The 17,189-nt window shown below is 59.2% G+C and overlaps 1 protein-coding gene across 1 annotated transcript; it reads right to left on the minus strand.

The window, feature by feature from the left end:
- Nucleotides 1-1,171: 1,171 nt before the first annotated feature.
- LOC309603711 (scavenger receptor cysteine-rich domain-containing protein SCART1-like) lies at nt 1,172-16,808 on the minus strand (the record flags this gene model as incomplete). The annotated part of the gene is made up of 12 exons (XM_082338642.1): nt 1,172-1,242; nt 2,853-2,932; nt 3,222-3,279; nt 3,668-3,912; nt 3,997-4,091; nt 4,161-4,168; nt 4,581-4,855; nt 5,212-5,526; nt 5,613-5,929; nt 6,566-6,873; nt 7,207-7,340; nt 16,769-16,808. Coding segments are annotated over 12 exons (1,946 nt in total), but the record flags the coding sequence as incomplete, so codon positions are not given.
- Between the last annotated feature and the right edge of the window lie 381 nt (nt 16,809-17,189).

Consider the following 17,189-nt stretch of genomic DNA (forward strand, 5'->3'; position numbering starts at 1 on the left):
ACAATTGCCCCAGCTGTAGCACCACGAGGACACCATCCCTGTGTGTGGCCAAACCGTCGGCCTTTCAGTTAACAGCTGACCATGCTCACCCACCCTGCCACAGAGACCCTTAGCACCTGGACCCCCAGGGTCACCCCAGGGCTGGAGGAGCTCCCAGCAGGGAATGGGGCAACACTGCTCTGGGAGAGGAAAGAGCAACTGGGGAACCCCGAGGTGAAGAGATGGACACTCATGGGACCTTGGAGAGAGACATTTTGGCTGGAAACTGTGGCTGGCAGGATGAAAATGTGTCTGTCAGCAGGAGTATTCCCCAGGGACCATGGGCTCTCGCAGCCCCACAATTTGACCCCAAGACTGCTGTCCCTGAGACGTGCCCCTTCCCCACCACCATGTCTTTGTGCTCCGCTCCTCCCGATCAGCCTCAGGGAGACACCCTGACATCGGGCCAGGCAAGCACCAGCTGTGGCTCAAACCCCTAAAGGCTTTTAATAAGAACAAATATGGAGGCACGATGCAAAAACAGGGGAACAAATATTGAGGAAATGCCCAGCTGTTTCTGCTGCCTGTGGGAAAAGGGAGATGGTTCCTTGGTGCTCACGGCTCTCCCAGCTGCACAGACCTCTCCTCCCTCCTGGCTGCACCCAGCTGCATGGCAGGGACGGGCTCTCCTGGCGCGGGGCTCAGGGACTGTTGTGCACTGAGCTCTGGTGGCACATGCTGTGTGTCCTCAGGGGGATGTGCCAGAGACACCTCTTCAGCATCGTCATAGCCTGTGCTCTCTGGGGACAGGGACCAGGCATCTCCCTCAGCTCCAGGGGCCCCAGCACGTCTCTGGGAGCACAGCTTTGCCCCTGCAAGCACCAAGGCAGCCATTGCACGTTTGCCCCATGCTCTCCTCCTCTGTACATCAGCTTCCTCCCTTCTCCTGGGACAGGACTGGTGACAGTCTGGAGATGTTCAGTGCCCTCTCCCACTCCCGTACCCCCAAGGAAAACTCCTGGTGCATTTTCCCCCATCCCAGGAGGTTGAGCTCTCAGTACAGCAACGATTCATCCGGCACCAGGGATGGCAGCCCAGGAACCAGCAGCGCTCTCTTTCCCTCTCACCTCCAGGTGCATCTCTGGGTCCTGCTGCCTCCTCTGGCGCCCTGGCCATTTCCCAGCCTCCCTGCCCAGGGGCAGCATCATCCCCAGGGTCAGAAACCTCCCTGGCATCATCATAGCCATCCGCTGGGTCACCTCCGGGCAGGACAGGGATGTCTGAAAGGAGAGGGGAGCTGGTGACAGGGAGAAGATACATTTGCAGAGCAGTGGATGGGAGGATGCGCAGGGACGTGGGGCTCAGACACCGGTGTTGGCAGCACCACAGGAGACACCACTCCATGTCCTCCCCAGCTCCAACAGTGACACTCAGTGACACCGCTGTTCTTCACATGTCTGCAGGGAGGAGAGATCCACTCCTTCCCGCACCCTATTACCTGCTGCTGATCCCAGACCATCCTCCTCCTTGCTGTCCCCGGGGTAGGGCTGCAGCTTGGTCAGGGACCCCTCTGAAGAGGAGCCTGGAGAGAGGCACAGCGGCTGTTAGGGCAGTGCGCTCTGCTGACCAGGCTTGTGGTCAGTGCTGCTGGGGACGGGGGACCCCCAGAGGCAGGGCTGAGCGGGGAGAAGGGCTCAGGACTCACCCTGCTCCCCTGGGACAAACCCTGTCTCAAAGGGGCTCCCAGAGCTGCCCTGGGACAGCCCCTTCCCTCCCCCCTCAGGTGTCCCATAGGGGTGCAGGGACAGGCAGAGAGGGGCTGTCCCCAGCTGGGAGGGGAGGAACTGGTGGGGAGGAAGCTCCTCGCTTGGGCCCAGGACCTGGCTGCTCTCCCCACAGCCCCCACAGCCCCAGCACTGCAGGGACCATGGGCCAGGGGACTGCAGGGGGTCAGCCATGGGTGGGGGGTGAGGGGGAAGAGCCTGGCAGATGTGCCCCCCGGGAGGAACCCACACCCACCTGAGCCACTGAACCTCGCCTGCTTCTCCCACGCCGGGCTGTAACCGATCTCCTCATACACGGCCTCAGGGAAGGGCTCCCAAGCTCTCCCAGAGCCTGTGGACAGCAGCAGGGCTGGCCCAGGGACAGGCCGAGACGGGACAGGATCCCACTCTGCTCCCCCAGCTTTGGTCCTCTGGGCCAGCAGACGGCTATCGCCAGAGCACAGTCCTGCTCCCCGAGCCCACCTCTGCCATTTCTGTCCTCAACCCATCCCTATCTCCTGCGACAGCCTTTCAACATCCCCTCAGAAACAGCCCCTGTGCCCCTCTGGCCCCTGGGTCAGCTCCCTCATGCAGAGCTTGGAGCAGCTCGCACCTTTCCTCTCCCTTTTCTGCCTCATGGCCCCTTCCCTGCTGGGTGGAGGTCAGCGCTGGACAGAGGAACAGCCTGGGGGCCTGAAACCATGGGGATCGACCCTGCTGCCCCGCATCCCTCCTGGCATCTCCCCTGCCCCACAGCTCCCTCCACAGCTGCCCAGAGAGCTGCCAGTGTGAAGTCCTCATCTGTTTCCCCTTTGCGCCCATCTCCCCCAGCCCAACTCTGCTACTTCTGTCCTCCTCCCATCCCTATCTCCTCCCATGTCTGGACTCTCTCTGCCCCTTGCTGCTGGTGGCCCATGGTCAGGCAGTCAAGGAGGCAGTGCATGGGAATGAAGGCAGCACACACCCTTATCCCCCCAGCTCTGCCTGTGCCACTCACTCACACCTCACAGCACCCCTGGCCTTGCCAGGAGGCATCTTTCCCCGCCACCCACCTCTGCGCCCAGCCCTGGCGCTTCGCAGTTGCCCGGCCAGGAGGGCCAGGACAAGGCAGAGAAGGGCCCCCAGAATGATGCAGATGATGACGGGCAATGAGACTCTCCCGCTGGCAGTCGGACGGCCCCAGGTGGGATCTGCATGGCAGGAGCACAAAAAGGGCAGCACCAGGCCTGGGAGAGGTGGGGGACTGGGACACCCCAGTCCTGACCCCCATTACACCAGGGGTAGACGACCCCAGGAGTGAGTCATGAGGAAGATCCCACCCTGATGGGGAAATCACAGACCTCCCCAACCCCCGCACCCCACTGCTTTCCCAGTGCCTCCTCCTGGGAGTTTCACATCCTGGCAAGGAGCCCCTTCCCTCCCGCCATGGGTCACAGCTGGCCCTGAGAAGACCCAGCACCAGTGCGGAGGACAGGTTACCTGGTCGGAGCGTAGGTGCTGCTGTCGTGGGTGCAGCTGTAGAAGAGGAGAAGGAGAGCTGGGCTGAGAGGGTGGGTGTGCAGTTATCCCTGCATGTATTCCTGACACATCCCACCCAAATTGCCCCTCCTGCAAAACTGGTCAGGGTGGCCAGGACAGGGCCCAGGGCCCTGCTCTGGCTATTGGGCAGGATGGCGCAGGGAGCCCAGGAGGTGCCCCTGGGGGCTGCAGGGCCCTGCAGGCAGAAGCCAGAGGACATCCAGCCCCACAGAGGCTGCTGCCCACTTGGCACCAGGCTCCCAGGCTGCACAAGGACGGCCTTGCTCGCAGGAGCTCTGCCAAGAGCTCCAGCAAGGGTCCGAGCCCTGCCGCTCACCTGAGCAGCGCACGGCAGCATCCTCCTTGTGCCGGCAGGCACCGCTGTCCCCAGGCCGAGCCCAGCAGTCCTGCAGAGATGGCTCCGTCCCCCGGCACTCCACCTGCTCCAGCCAGATGGGGCCCGTCCCCTCCCCAAACGCAGCCTCGCCCAGGGCAGACACCGCGGGGCCACAGCCCAGCTGCCTGCAGGCCACCTCGGCATCCTGCATGTCCCAGGAGTCGTCGCACACCGTCCCCCAGGAGCCGCGGTGCCAGACCTCCACTCTGCCCGAGCACCCACTCTCGCCTCCCACGGCACGAATCTTCTCCCTGTCTGGAGAAGGCAGAGACCTCCCAGGGCACCGGGACAGCAGGCAGAGCCCTGCCAGGCCAGAGGGGCATGCAGAGGAGCAGCTACCTGTGCAGCTCGTGGAGTTTGGGCACACGGTCCCCAGGGCCGTGGGTGTTTCTGGCCGTCTCCCTGCAGACGGAAATCCTGCTGTGAAGGGGCTGCTGAAGGGGGTCGTGCAGCAGAGCGTGGGGCTGAGCTCTGCTCACGCCTCCCCGTGCCGCCTCGCTCACGGCAGCAGCTGAACCCCAGTCATTCAGGGGACACGCACGGCAATGTGGGGGACCCTGACTGCTCAGCCCCAGAGGGGCCCTGGTTCACAGAGCAGCAGGAGGGTGTCCATGGAGGGGACGCTCCTTGGAGCCCTGGCTGGGCTCTTCTGAGACCTCGCCTGCAGACACCTCTGCCTGCCCCGGGCGCTGCTGGGAGCCCGGCTGGCAACTGCTGGGGAATGTGTGGGGCTCTGAGAGCTGAAGTCCCATTTGTGCCACCACAAGCAGCAGGGTCTGGCACGTAAAGTCAAAGCCCCTGTGGGCCCTGTCTCTGCGCTTGACTGTGCCCAGCAGGGAGCAGGAGCTGGGGGGATGCTGGTGCCCGCGGAGCTCCAAATTACCATTGCAGGTGATATGGGTCTCGTCTCGCAGGTCATCACACGACTGTGGGTCCCAGGGAGCAGAAGGACACTGCCAGAAGGAGCTGTTTCTCTCCCCACACTCCACGCGATCCAGCCAGGTGAGGCCAGACACCCTACCATAGGGCAGGCGTGTTTCCAGGGTCCCTCCATCCCCACAGCCCAGCTCCTTGCATGCCAGCGACACCGTTTTGGGAGTCATTGAGTTGGAGCAAACAGTCCCCCATGTGCCATTGTAGAACACCTGCAGGCGCCCGGAGCAGTTGGTGCTGTTGTGCAGCCTCAGGGCCATGAAATCTGGGAGGAAAGAGCCCAGAGGGGAACAGGCTGGTCTGGGGCTATGGGAGCAGAGGAGCCTCTTCACCCCCCAGGCCCTCAGCCAGGCAGAGGCACGGCCAGCAAGTCACCCTTTTGCCAGGGGCAGAGAGAAGTCCCTGACGGACAGACACCCATGCCCTCCGCGCTAACCCTTGGGGACAGCTCAGCTTACAAGGGGCCCCCAGTGGGACCGAGGGGGTTTGTGCATGGGTGTCCCCAGGACAGGCTCAGGCAGGGGCTCAGAGGCAGCCAGGGACAGCCTCGGCCGTTGCTGGATCTCCCCTTGTCCCGGTCTCCCCGGGCACTGGGCTCCCACCACAGCTCCCAGCACAGACCTGAGCAGACGACTCCTGCATCCTCTTTGTGCCCGCAGTCGTGCTGCCCCCAGGACCCTGCCGGGCAGTCCCAGAGAGCAGCTTCGGCCCCGGAGCAGTTCACGCTGTCCAGCCATATCTGACCAGAGCCTTCCCCGAACTGAGTGGAGCCAACCGCCTTCACCGCCCCTCCGCAGCCCAGCTGGTGGCAAACGACGGCAGCATCAGACAGGTCCCAGCCGTCATCGCAGACAGTCCCCCAGCTGCCCTGGTGGTAGATCTCCACTCTGCCAGCACAGCGCCCGGGCCCGTTCACCAGCCGGACCTGCCGGCTCCCTGCAGCAGGAAGAAACCCCAGCTGCCATCAGGGGCCGGCTGCCCACCCAGCCCATCATCTGGGGGGCCTGTGCAGTGCCACTCACCCCAGCAAACGACCCCCACGTCCTCTGCAATCCCTGCTGCCAGCGCGCTCACGGGCAGGGAGGTGTTGCAGAGGGTCAGGTTGGCCTCGTGCCCTGTGCACCGGACCCCTCGCAGCCCCACAGGACCCGTCCCTCTCTGAGGCTTCGGGGGGTTGTAGGCTCTCTCTGCCTCTCTGCACCGCAGCTGCCGGCACACCACGCTGGCCTCCTGCATGTCCCACTGCTCATCCAGGACTCGGCCCCACGTCCCGTGCTGCAAGATCTCCACTCGCCCGTCGCACCGGCTCCCTCCACCCACCAGCCGCAGGGCTGTGGAGCTGCCGGGGCCTGGGGAGAGCAGCCATGCCCCAGCCCTCAGCAGCACCAGACAGCCCACAAACCTGCAGCACCTCTCCAGGCTCTCCAACCCTCACAACACCCTGCAGCTCACCCACCTGCCCCCCAGCCCCAGGCGGTCAGCATCAGGAGCAGCTTTCCACAGGCTTGCTTCCCCAGTCCCTGAGCCTTCCTGAGCAAGACCCTCTCTTTGCTCTTGGTGGGGCAGAGCCACCCAGCACGTCCCTGCTGAGGCAGATGGGGCAGCTCCCGCAGGAGGGAGCAGCAGCCGGCGGTGGCCTGGGGACAGGCAGCCCCAGGACAAGCCTTGCCTCACCTCAGCGCTGCCACTGGCACTGCTGAGCCATGGGGCAGAGCACACACGCCTCTGCCCCTCTGCATCCCTGGGGATCTGGGCCTGGGAGTCTGTGTCCCTGGCAGGGAGCACAGCAAGGGGGGCCTTTCCGATCAAACAGGAGAAGTTTGGGCCTGATCCCCTGTGTGGGGCAGAGATTCCTGGTGAAGCTAGGGTTTCTTTCGTCAGAAATTCACCCTGCTGCTACCATGAGGTCCTCTGCTTTGGGTGGCCATGTCACACCCAAGGGACAAATGGATTTAACACAGCGTTGTGCCAGCACTCACCTGAGCAAATGACAGCAGCTTCGTTCTCATGGGAGCACGGTGAGGCCCCCAGGGCGGTCACTGGGCACTGTCCCAGGTGGGCTTCAGTTTCATCACAGTGGAATGAATCTCTCCAGACAGGTCCCGTGCCTCTCCCAAAATGCCCTCCTCTGGGAATGGACTCAGCAAACCCGCAGTCGAGGTGACGACAGAGAACGTGGGCGTCTGAGAGATCCCAGCGGGAGGCACAGAGGGTGCCCCAGGTCCCCAGCACCTGGACCTCCACCCTCCCCTCACACGCCGTGCTGCCGTTCACCAGCCTGAACCCTGTGTACTCTGGGGACAGAGAAGAATGAGATAGGGCGGACTTTGCTTTTGCTTCCACTGGAGCTGGAGGAGCAGCCAAATGGAGAAGAACCTGCATTTCTCCTCTTTCTGCCTGATTTTAGGGCTGCAGACAACCACATCACCCCTTCTGTCCTCACGCCCAGCACAGCATGGCACTGTCCCTGCCCCGCTCCCCTTGGCCCCAGCACACCCCCAGATATGGAACACCCCACCCTCAGTCCTTACGTGTACAGGTGACACCAGCGGCGTTCGTGTGGGTGCAGGGCTGGTCTCTGCGGGATCCCCTGGGGCAGGAGATGAGGAAGGATTCATTCCCCACACACTGCAGCTCTCTGTCCCACATGGCACCAACACCTTCTCCAAAGTGAGCTGCCCTGGGCACAGACAGGGCTGCGCCAAACTGCAACTCCCCGCAGACCACGTCGGCAGCTTTGGGACCAAAGTCTGAGTCACAGACAGTTTTCCACTGGTCCTCGTCACGGATCTCCACACGTCCTGAGCAGGGGCTCTCCCCTCCGACCAGCCGGACAAATCCTGGAGCAATCAAAGTCCCCGGAGAGTTCCTGGAGCCCTCTGGCTGTTAACATGCCCACGTCCCACCTGGTCTGCATGGTGGCCACAGCAAAGAGCCCCACAACCCTCCCAGCAGCTCCCAGGGGCTGCTGATGGCACAAACACACCAGGGACACCCTGCCACTCCTCAGCCATCAGCACAGCACTTGTGGCCTTGCTTCTCTCCCAAACCCCAACCGTAGGCACTGCTCGGACCAACTGCTGCCGTTTTGGAGACCCTGGGCTTCCTGGCAGCACTGCGAGCACTTGGGGCCCAGGGAGACTGGCCAAGGCACTGTTGGCTGCTGCAGCCTGATCTGCCCACTGAGCTCAGGGCCTGGCTGAGGAACCCTTGGAATTCCCAGTAACGCACCCTTCCCTCAGGGAGGTCTCAGGCTGCTGGGGCACTGCTGTTAGATGGGCCATTTCACGGGTACAGCTATGGCACAGCTCTATGTACAGTCAGTGTCTGTGCCAGCCCCCCACTCTGGCACCTGCCCAGGGAGGGGGTCCTCAGCCAGGGCCAGAGTGCACTGCCAGGCACGCACATCCCCATCAACGGCCAGGCAGAGGGCAGGAGAGCGGGCAGAGGGGCAGCCCTGGGTTGACACGAGCTCCCGGTGCAAGGACAGGCACCGAGGACAGTGCAAGTGCTGGCAAAGCCCCTGGGGCACAGGGCAGCCGGGGCTGGGGCAGGCAGGAGAGGCTGGGCAGTGGGTCACCACTGACAGCACGGGGCCATGTCCACGTGGGCTGGCTCTCATGGGGTGACCCTGAGAGAGGAATGGGGTGCCATGTGCCCCACCCTGCTCCTCTGCTCAAGGCCAGCGCTTTCCCCCTCTGAGCAGCCCCTTTGCTTAGGCCGAGGGACTCATGCCTGCCAGGAGGCACAACCCAGAATTCCCCGGCCACAATGTGCCCTTCCCTGGGGCTGTGGGTGGCCACATGAGCCACTCTCGGTGCCTCTGGCATGGGGGGACCTGGTCCGTGGCAATGCCAGACAGGTCCTGGTTGAATGGGAGGAGAAAGATGGGCACCAACAGACACCAAGGGGCAGGGAGGGGGTTTCATCTGAGCCCCAGGCACCAACGTAGGTCCCCTCAGGGACCAGGAAGGGTGCGTGCACCCAGGGTGGGCTCTCACGGGGCTTTCCTCAGGGACTAGCAAAACCAACAATGTATGTCCCAGCTCACCAGTGCAACTGGCCACAATGGGCCCTGCTGTGGCATCCACTCATTGCTTCCTGAGGGCACAACCAGTTCCCTCCCCGCATCCTGGCCTCAAAGGTGGGGAAAGGGCTGACCCCTTACCTGAACATGTCACTCCAGCATCCCAGCTGTGATCACAGTTGTGTTTACCCCATCCACTGTGTCTGCAGTCAGACAGGGCAGACTCGGTGCCACGACAGCCAACATCATCCATCCAAATGGGGCCAGATCCTGGCCCAAAGTGTCCGTACTTAGGAGCTTCAACAGCAGACCCACAGCCCAGCTGCTTACAAACCACTGCAGCATCGTCCATGCCTCAGGAGTCACTACACACGGTCCCCCACTGGCCCTGGTGTTTCACCTCCACTCTCCCAGCACAGCGCCCGCCGCCAGCCTCCAGCCTCACCTCCGCAGCCCCTTCAAACACCAAAACACGGGACCGGTCAGGAGAGGGCCCAGCCCCAGGCTGCAGGTCTGGGAGTCGAGTCACAGCACCAGGCTGGGAGCCCTCTCCTCTCTGAGCTGTCCCTGGGGAAGTGTGGGGGTCCCTCCTCTCCCCACGGGCTGTGCAGGCTGCGGGTGCCAACTCCGGCCATGCTGGGCCCTTCACTGCCCCACAGCCCTTGGCACCTCCTCCCACTCCAACAGCCCCCTGCCCATGCCCACCCACATACCGTGCCCCCAGGCCCAGCACGGGGCACCATCTCCTCCCCAGCCAAGCACACCCTAGAAAGCCCCATGCCCCCAGGCCCGCAGCTTCCCCTGCCCACCACCTGCCCTGCCACCACCCAAACCCACACCCCCCCAGGGCTTTCCATGTCCTCAGGGAGCACCGAGATGATCCCAAGGATCCCCCAAACCCATATCGTCTCCTTGTCCCAGCCATCAGCCCAGCCCCTGTGCTTGGCCGGGGCCCCCAGGAAGGACCCTGGGGATAGGAGCAGCACACAAACCCCCCGGGGCACCCTGGAGACTGGCTGTGCCCTGGGGATTGCTGAGTGCTGCCATCACCACCTGGGCCACTGCCAGCCTCAGGGGCACAGAACTGGGGAACAAGGGGTCCCAAAAGGGTCACCCAGGATGGGGGTGTCCATAAATGCAGCCAGGCACAGGCTGCCTTAAACACAGAGAGGCACAGGGAAAGGCACAAGGTCCATGGACCTGAGCACCTTCTGACCCTTGTCTCAGTGGAGCCTGGAAAGAAAGCCCATTCCCAAAGGGATCCCGATGACCCCGCTGGTACCCGCTGGCCCTGGGCTGTGAGACAAGGGAACCGGCACTTACCCCTGCACAGCTGCACCCAGAGGAGCAGCCACAGCACCCGGGGGGACAGGAGTGCCTCCATCCCCATCCTGAGCCTCCTGCCCTGCTGGCACAGCCCTGCTGCGCCCCACTCCCTGCCACGGCTCCTGGGGACTCACGGGGACAACGACGATGGGAGGGTAATATATCTCTGCAGATGCCAACCCAGCTGCAGGAGGAGCCAATCAAAGCAGCAGCAGCACCTTTTGAGACGTTATCGGGAGCTATCTCCCCTCTGACACAGCCCAGCCCTCCAATGAACTTCTCCAGCGCCGTTCATGACCATATATGAGGGACATATATGTCCCGCTGCACATGTGTCCCGCTACGGATGTCATGGTCGCTACGTAAGGGAATCGTCATGGGAGAAGCTGAGTGTGGAGGGGAAGTGAGTCCATCACCCCTTGCACCCTGCTGTGGGGACTGGGAGCACTGAGCATCTTCTACGGTGGGCTCATCCAAGAACCCAACGTGTGAGTTTCCAGTTCCCCCATGAGATGTGGGAAGCAGGGAGCTGGGACTGCACCGGGGCCTGCGTCAGGATGGGAAGGAAACAGCCCCTGCCACTGCTACAGACCCCACTGTGCTGGGAGCAGCAGCTGGGCAAGGGCCTTGGGCAGGGGAAGAGCTCCATCCCAGGAGGGCTGGCTCGCCCGTCCCTCCCTGCACAGCCCCACCCTGGGTCCCTCGCAGGAGCCCGAGCTGGGCCATGGCCTGGCCCTGGCAGCAGACCTGCAGCCCAGAGGCTCAGTCAGGCCCCTGACTCTCAGCCTGTCACCAAGGGGCCGTTCTTCCCCACAGGCGCATCGGGAGCTGGAGCCTGCAGGTGCACAAACCACAGCCCACGTGGCCTCTCAGCGCTCGCCGTGCTCCCCGTGCAGCGCCCGGGCAGGAAGTCTGTGGTTTCCTCCTGGCACCGTGCCCAGGCACATCCCTGCGGTGCCCCCGAGCCACCCCCACCCCGACTGCTCCAGCCAGGGCTGCAGGGGCTGCTCCTTCGGCCTCGCAGACACGGGGCCGGGCAGCTCCCGGCCCCCGGCATGCCCCGCTGATGCACACGGCCGCTCTGCACTGAGCCCCACGGCCACGTGGTGCCATCAGTGACGGGACCTCAGACCCTCCTCCTGCCACAGCTGTGTGCTTCTGAGTTATAGTGACGGTGACCTCACACCCTCCTACAGCCACCACTGGGTGCTCAGCAGTTATAGTGACGGTGACCTCACACCCTCCTACAGCCACTACTGGGTGCTCAGCAGTTATAGTGACGGTGACCTCACACCCTCCTGCTGCCATCGCTGTCTGCTCAAGAGTTACACAGTCACACGGGGGTGGGTGCTGTGCACGGGCTTCTGCTGCTGATGGTTCTTCCAAAAAGCCATGTTTGGGTGGGGTTTAAACATTATTTTGATGACATCAGAAGCACCCACACAAGCCCTATGCCTGCTCTTGGCCTGTAAGCTGATCCAGTACTCGTGAAATCACAAGCTTGTACACAAGCCATGTGCATGCTCCTGGCCTATCCATCACTCAGCCACAGGTGATGTCATAACATCTAAACCTGCCATGTGCCTGCTTCTGGCCTATCAGCTATTCGGACACCAATGACCCAAAACCTACACAAACACCTACACAAGCCATTGTTCTGCTCCTAACCTATCAGCTACTCAGGCACCAGTGTCACCACAGCAACCTACACCAGCCATGGCCCTGCTCCTGGCCTATCAGCTACCAGGGCAGCAGTGACTTCACAAGCACTTACACAACCCATGGGCCTCTTCCTGGCCCATCAGCTCATCGGTCACAAATGACCTTGCAAACACCTACACAAGACAGGTGCTTACTCCTGGCCTACCAGCTTCTCAGGCACCTGTGACCTCAAAATATCCAACAACAGACATCTTTCTCCTGGCCTACCAGCTACCACCGACACCACAAAGACATTCACAAGCCATGTGCTAGCTCCTGGCCTATCATCTGCTCAGGCACCAGTGACCTCACAATCACTTACACAATCCATTGGCCTACTCCTGGCCTACTAGCTCCTCAGGCAGGAGTGACATCAGAAGCACAGACACAATGGCCCATTTGCCATGTACGTCCTGTTGAGGTACTCAGGCTCCAGTAACCTCACAAGCACATACCAATGTATTTCCTATGTACTCGTGTGGTGATATATTACATATATATTGATATATATTTTATATAATATTTATAATATATATCAGATTGTATATATGATATTTTAATATAATATTATAATTTTCACATTATATAATTATAATACCAGTTACATTTATATTATATATTATTATATTATTAAATTATAATAAAAACTATAATTTAATATATTCTGCTACTATAATAATAGTTATTATAATGTCTTTTATTATATTTTATTATAACATATATGATATTTTGTAATATATTATAATATCTTTATATAGTTTACATATTGTAATGCATATAATATTATATAGTATATATATTATACGTAATATATATATGTTGTGATATATATTCGATATCGTGTGGCAAATGAGTCTGTTATTCCTTGGAGGTGGCCGTAGCCCTTGGGCACGTTCCAGCTTGTCCACGCCCCACCACCTTTCGGGCACCCCTCTGCCCTCCTGAAGCCCCCCCCACCCCAGACCTGTCAGGGCTTGTTCTGCAGCCTGGGAAAGTGGGGGAACCCCGACCTGGCCTCTTCCTTTTGTTTCTCTTCACATTTAAACTTTAAGTGCTCACTCCAGTAGCGCTTATTAAAAAAAGGTTTTCTCCATTTTATACCTATGGGTTTTTCTATGGCTGTATATATTTGCTTTCTGTAGCTTCATAAATATTTACATATACATAAAAAATTCTATACTTAAGTACCTATACAGAAGTATATATATAAAAATACCATACCTATTTAGAAATAAATAAAATATGTATTTGTATGCATTTGTACACTTACTTATAAATAGATATATGTTATATAAATGTAGATATCTTTATATCTGAGCACTTCCTGGACCAAAGGAGGTGGGCAGCCAATCGCAGGGCTGCCTGAGAACATGTGGCTATGAAGGCGTCATGAAATGGCTGTCAGCCAATCACAATGCAGGATGAAAAGACGTGGGGAATGAGGCTGTCAGAAGTGGCGGCCTCCCCATAGGAAATGACAGGGGGCTTCCTTTGGGTTGTGCCCCTGGGGACACTGGGACGGGTGGCCGGTCCTGCCAGCCAATCACAGGGGCTGCCTGAGAACACACGGCTCTGATGGTGTCGAGACATGGCCATCAGCCAATCACAGAGCAGGATGAGCTTTAACAAAAGGGCAGCTCACTGCCATGGAATGGCGGCACCCTGTCCCAAAATGGCGGCCAACCCAAAATGGCGGCCCCTGTGGATGCAGGGGAAGGGCCTTCCGGGTCTGACGTATCTCTGGGCCAAGCGGCAGGGGTGGCCGGTCCTGCCAGCCAATCCCAGCGGAGCACATGGCCGGCAGAGGAGAGCGACTTCCGGGGCACAGGGCCCCTGCGGGTGCTGGGAGGGGGCGGGGCTTCCAGCGGAAGCGGGTGGGCGGGGCCCCTGTCCCGTCGTGTCTCCCGCAGCAGCGGTGCCCCTGCTCTGGCGTGTTCCAGGGCAGGGATCCCAACAGGCACCGGGAAGGCCCGTGGGGAGGTGAAAATGCTTCTTGGGAGCCGTGGGCAGAGAAGGGCTCACGGTGGGGTCAGAGCTCCCGGCTTTGTGCCGGACGTAAGACCTTTCCCCGCCTCCCAGGGCTTCAAGGCCGCACCACCTTCCTCAGCAAAATAATTACAGAAACACCTCCAACAACAAAAAATCCCCCCTTAAACTCCAAAACACCCTAGGAAAAGAGGATGAGGGGAGAGAGGCAAGGGTTAAAGGAATAAAACCCTCAGAGTTCCTGCATCTGGTCAATGTGACGGATACACTTGACTCCGAGCCGCACTTTGGTTCAGGCTGAGGCAGGAGCAACAGCCCTCACGTCCTTGGGGTGAACGTGTGAGCTGGAAAGCCCCTGGCTGACGTACAAGGGAGTGAAGGTGTCTTGAACAAGATTCCAAAAGGTGGTTTCGAAAGCCAAAAATACAAGATGCCAGAGCTAAAATGAAGATATCGTGTCTATACTATTGACTGGCAGGCAGCTACTTCACCCTCTAAATATTACCATCAGGATGGGCCCAATGTGAACTCTCCCTGCATGGCAGCCGGACGGCAGGCCAGGTGACTCTCCCCTCGAGCAGGGACGCCTCTCAGGGTTTGAGATCCCTTTCCTGAGACTGAGAGATCCTTCCTTAGCCAAGGCAGAGAGATCCCTCACCTGCGACAACATCCTCGGTAAGTGACTGAGAGCATGCTGAATTAATACTATGAAACATTACTTAATCCATGTCGCTACTCGGATATTATAAACATGGTATGGATAATTCCATTAGACATGAACTGTTGATCAAGTCTGAGACTAATTAATAAGGTGAACCTTGCCATCAAACTTATTGAACCTTGGTAAACCACTGTTAAAACTTTGTTAAGTTCCATCCAACTCATTGAACTCTGTCATATTATTATTTTACCTCAGTATAACCTATTGCTGCTTCTCTCTTTTAAGTGGGGTGCATTCCACTCTTCTGCCACACCACGGAAGGCTAAGCTCCTTCCTTTGTGCTCTCTCCTAGTAGGACACCTGTGAGGAAGAACCTTTTTCTTCTTTGTTCGTTGCTTAAAGAAATGGTGAAGGAAGGTCAGAGAGGTGAAGCATGGAGGTGTGTGCTTCTGGGTGTGTTACTAATCCCTAAACGTGCTCTGCGCCTTCTGAAAGGCGAGAAGGGCCTTCTTCTAGAGGGCAATGTCGCTGCTGCGTGCAGAACCCCTTCTGACTGCCCAGGTGAGATGCTCCACAGGCATGCTGCTTTCATGCTGTGTGTTTGAAGGCACAGGCCAGAAAGCCAAGAATTAATATCGTAGCAGACAGAGGAACGGGCACTGAGCGTTTCCAAGGCGAGTGAGATAAATTGCACTGGGACGGTGGGAGCTGCTCCTGGAGTCACACACAGAAACGTCCAGGCTCTGTGAGGTGTCCACGTCTGAGCTGTCCTCATGCACTCCTCATGTACACAGGGGTGTTCAGAGATACAAGTCCTTCCCTTGCCCAGGCACAGGCAGTGCATTGCAGCAGTCGTAGTGTCTCTGGCCTCCTGTTGCCACTCCCAGAGGCTGGCAGGCACCTCAGCCTTGCGGTGTATCGCCCTGCTCTGCACTCCTCTGAGATGCCCCAAGGCATGAGGAACGGACACGGGGACCTCAGTTCTAGGAAGCACATCTCAGTGCTGCATGAGGGTGGTTTCCCAGGGGGTGTTACTCTCAAGGGGAAGTGACTTGGAGACACCGTGTGTCCCACAGACACTCATGGGATCCCCAGGAGCAGCTGATGGCATTTGTGCTCACTCGGGTCCCACGCACACACCACGTGCATGCTTGCGATGTGTCTGTACAAGGCAAACATGGACTTCTGACCTAGTCATTCGGTGTCCCTCCATGGAAGGACAAACAACCTCTGGGAGCTGGGGTGAGAGGCCAGAGCTGGCAATGGTGGTTGTTATTGGCTGGTGTGTGACGATTACCCTGGGGCAGCTTTCCTGGGGTGTCCAGCACACATGGGCAGAGACCAGGTCCTGCTCTGCTGGTCCTTCATGTCTCTGCCAGGAGGCCTGGCTGGGTGTGCGAGGACACTGCTGTGTGCCCCTACCCTGCACGCTCACACACTTCAGCAGTACATTGATGTTTCCCTTTCCCCAGCACTTCCCAGCCCCTTCCCAGCTCTCCCCACTCCCCAGCCCTCTCCCCAGCCGAGCAGGGCAGCCCCGTCTGGTCTGGCCCTGCAGCAAGGAGGAAATGGAGGTCAGTGGCAGTGTCTCTCCTGCTGTCATGTCCTGCAGAGGCCATCCCAGGAGCCTGCAGCCCCCTGGGCCAGCCCCGCTCCCCAGGACAGCACAGAGTCCTGGCCCTGGGGCTCCTCAGGCAGCTCCCGCTGCCCCAGCCACAGGGCACCCTGCCCCGAGCTGGCACCCACAGCAAAGGGTTTCTCTTCCCATCTCTCCCCTGCACACACATGGCATCCTGCTCTTCTGCCAGGACATCCCATCTCTCCACAGAGCCTTTCCTCAAGGTGGGCACATCTGTGCTGGCCTGGCCGGCCATTTCTGCACCCCTTTCCCATTCTCTGCACAGCCCCTGAGCTGGTGGTGCTGCTCTGCAGAGCAAGTGGGCTGTGGGACCTGGGGTCACAGGGTGACTCCACAGGGCTGTGCTGGTCAGGCTGGGAGGCAGACCCAGCTCAGGGACATCACTGCCACTGCCTGCCTCCCACAGAAGCTCTTCTGTGGCCACAGAGGGTGCTCAGAGGTACCCTGCCTTATGGCCAACACCACGAGATGCGTTTGGGTGCTGCACTGGATCCAGTCTACAAAAGTGCACTGACGGTAAAATGAATCACTCACCAGGCTCCTTTCCCTGTGCCTGCTGCACCCCCTGGGCTTGCAGAGCCCTCGCTTGGTGGTTCACACCCAGATTTAGCACTTTATCTCTGGGTCCCTCCACCTTGCACAGGCCTGTGCTCAGTGGGCTCCACTCACTGCTGACCTCCTGGCACACACTGTCCCTGCAGATCACCTGTGCTCTGCTGGCAGCTCCTGATCCCTTCCAGAAAAGCACTCAGCTGCCATCAGCCCTATCACATGCTGTAGAGCCCCAGGCAGGTTAACTGGAGACCCTTCCCCATCTGTGTGGGTGCTGTCCCCCTACCAGTAACACCTGAGACATTGCTCAGTCCCTGGAAGACCATACTGGGACCCATCCCACTGAGCCCAGGGAGAAACAAGCAAAGCAACAGTCCTCTGGAGACTCTATTCCTTGGGCATGTTCTTGAGAACAACTTTGGAAAAAGACCTCAGCCTTCAGGCACTGCCCTGAGGAGATCCCCTTTCCTGATGGAAATGGTGCTAGAGAGGGCAGCTCTGTCACAGATCTGCTGTGCAGGGACTCTGGATGCAGGAGCTGCCTCTGCAGCTCCAGAGAAGGTCTTGGAGGAAAAATCTCAGACAAAAAAAGTCCCTGCAGGGTCCTTCTTAATGTTTAAATGCACAGAGGGTGTGGAAATTCATTTATGCTGTCTCTGGGTCAAACCAGACAGGTACAGAATTAATTTGAAATGGTATGAGTAATG

This window comes from Platalea leucorodia (assembly GCF_965183815.1).
Source record: "Platalea leucorodia genome assembly, contig: HAP1_HAP1_SCAFFOLD_180, whole genome shotgun sequence".
In the NCBI taxonomy this organism is placed as follows: Eukaryota; Metazoa; Chordata; class Aves; order Pelecaniformes; family Threskiornithidae; genus Platalea; species Platalea leucorodia.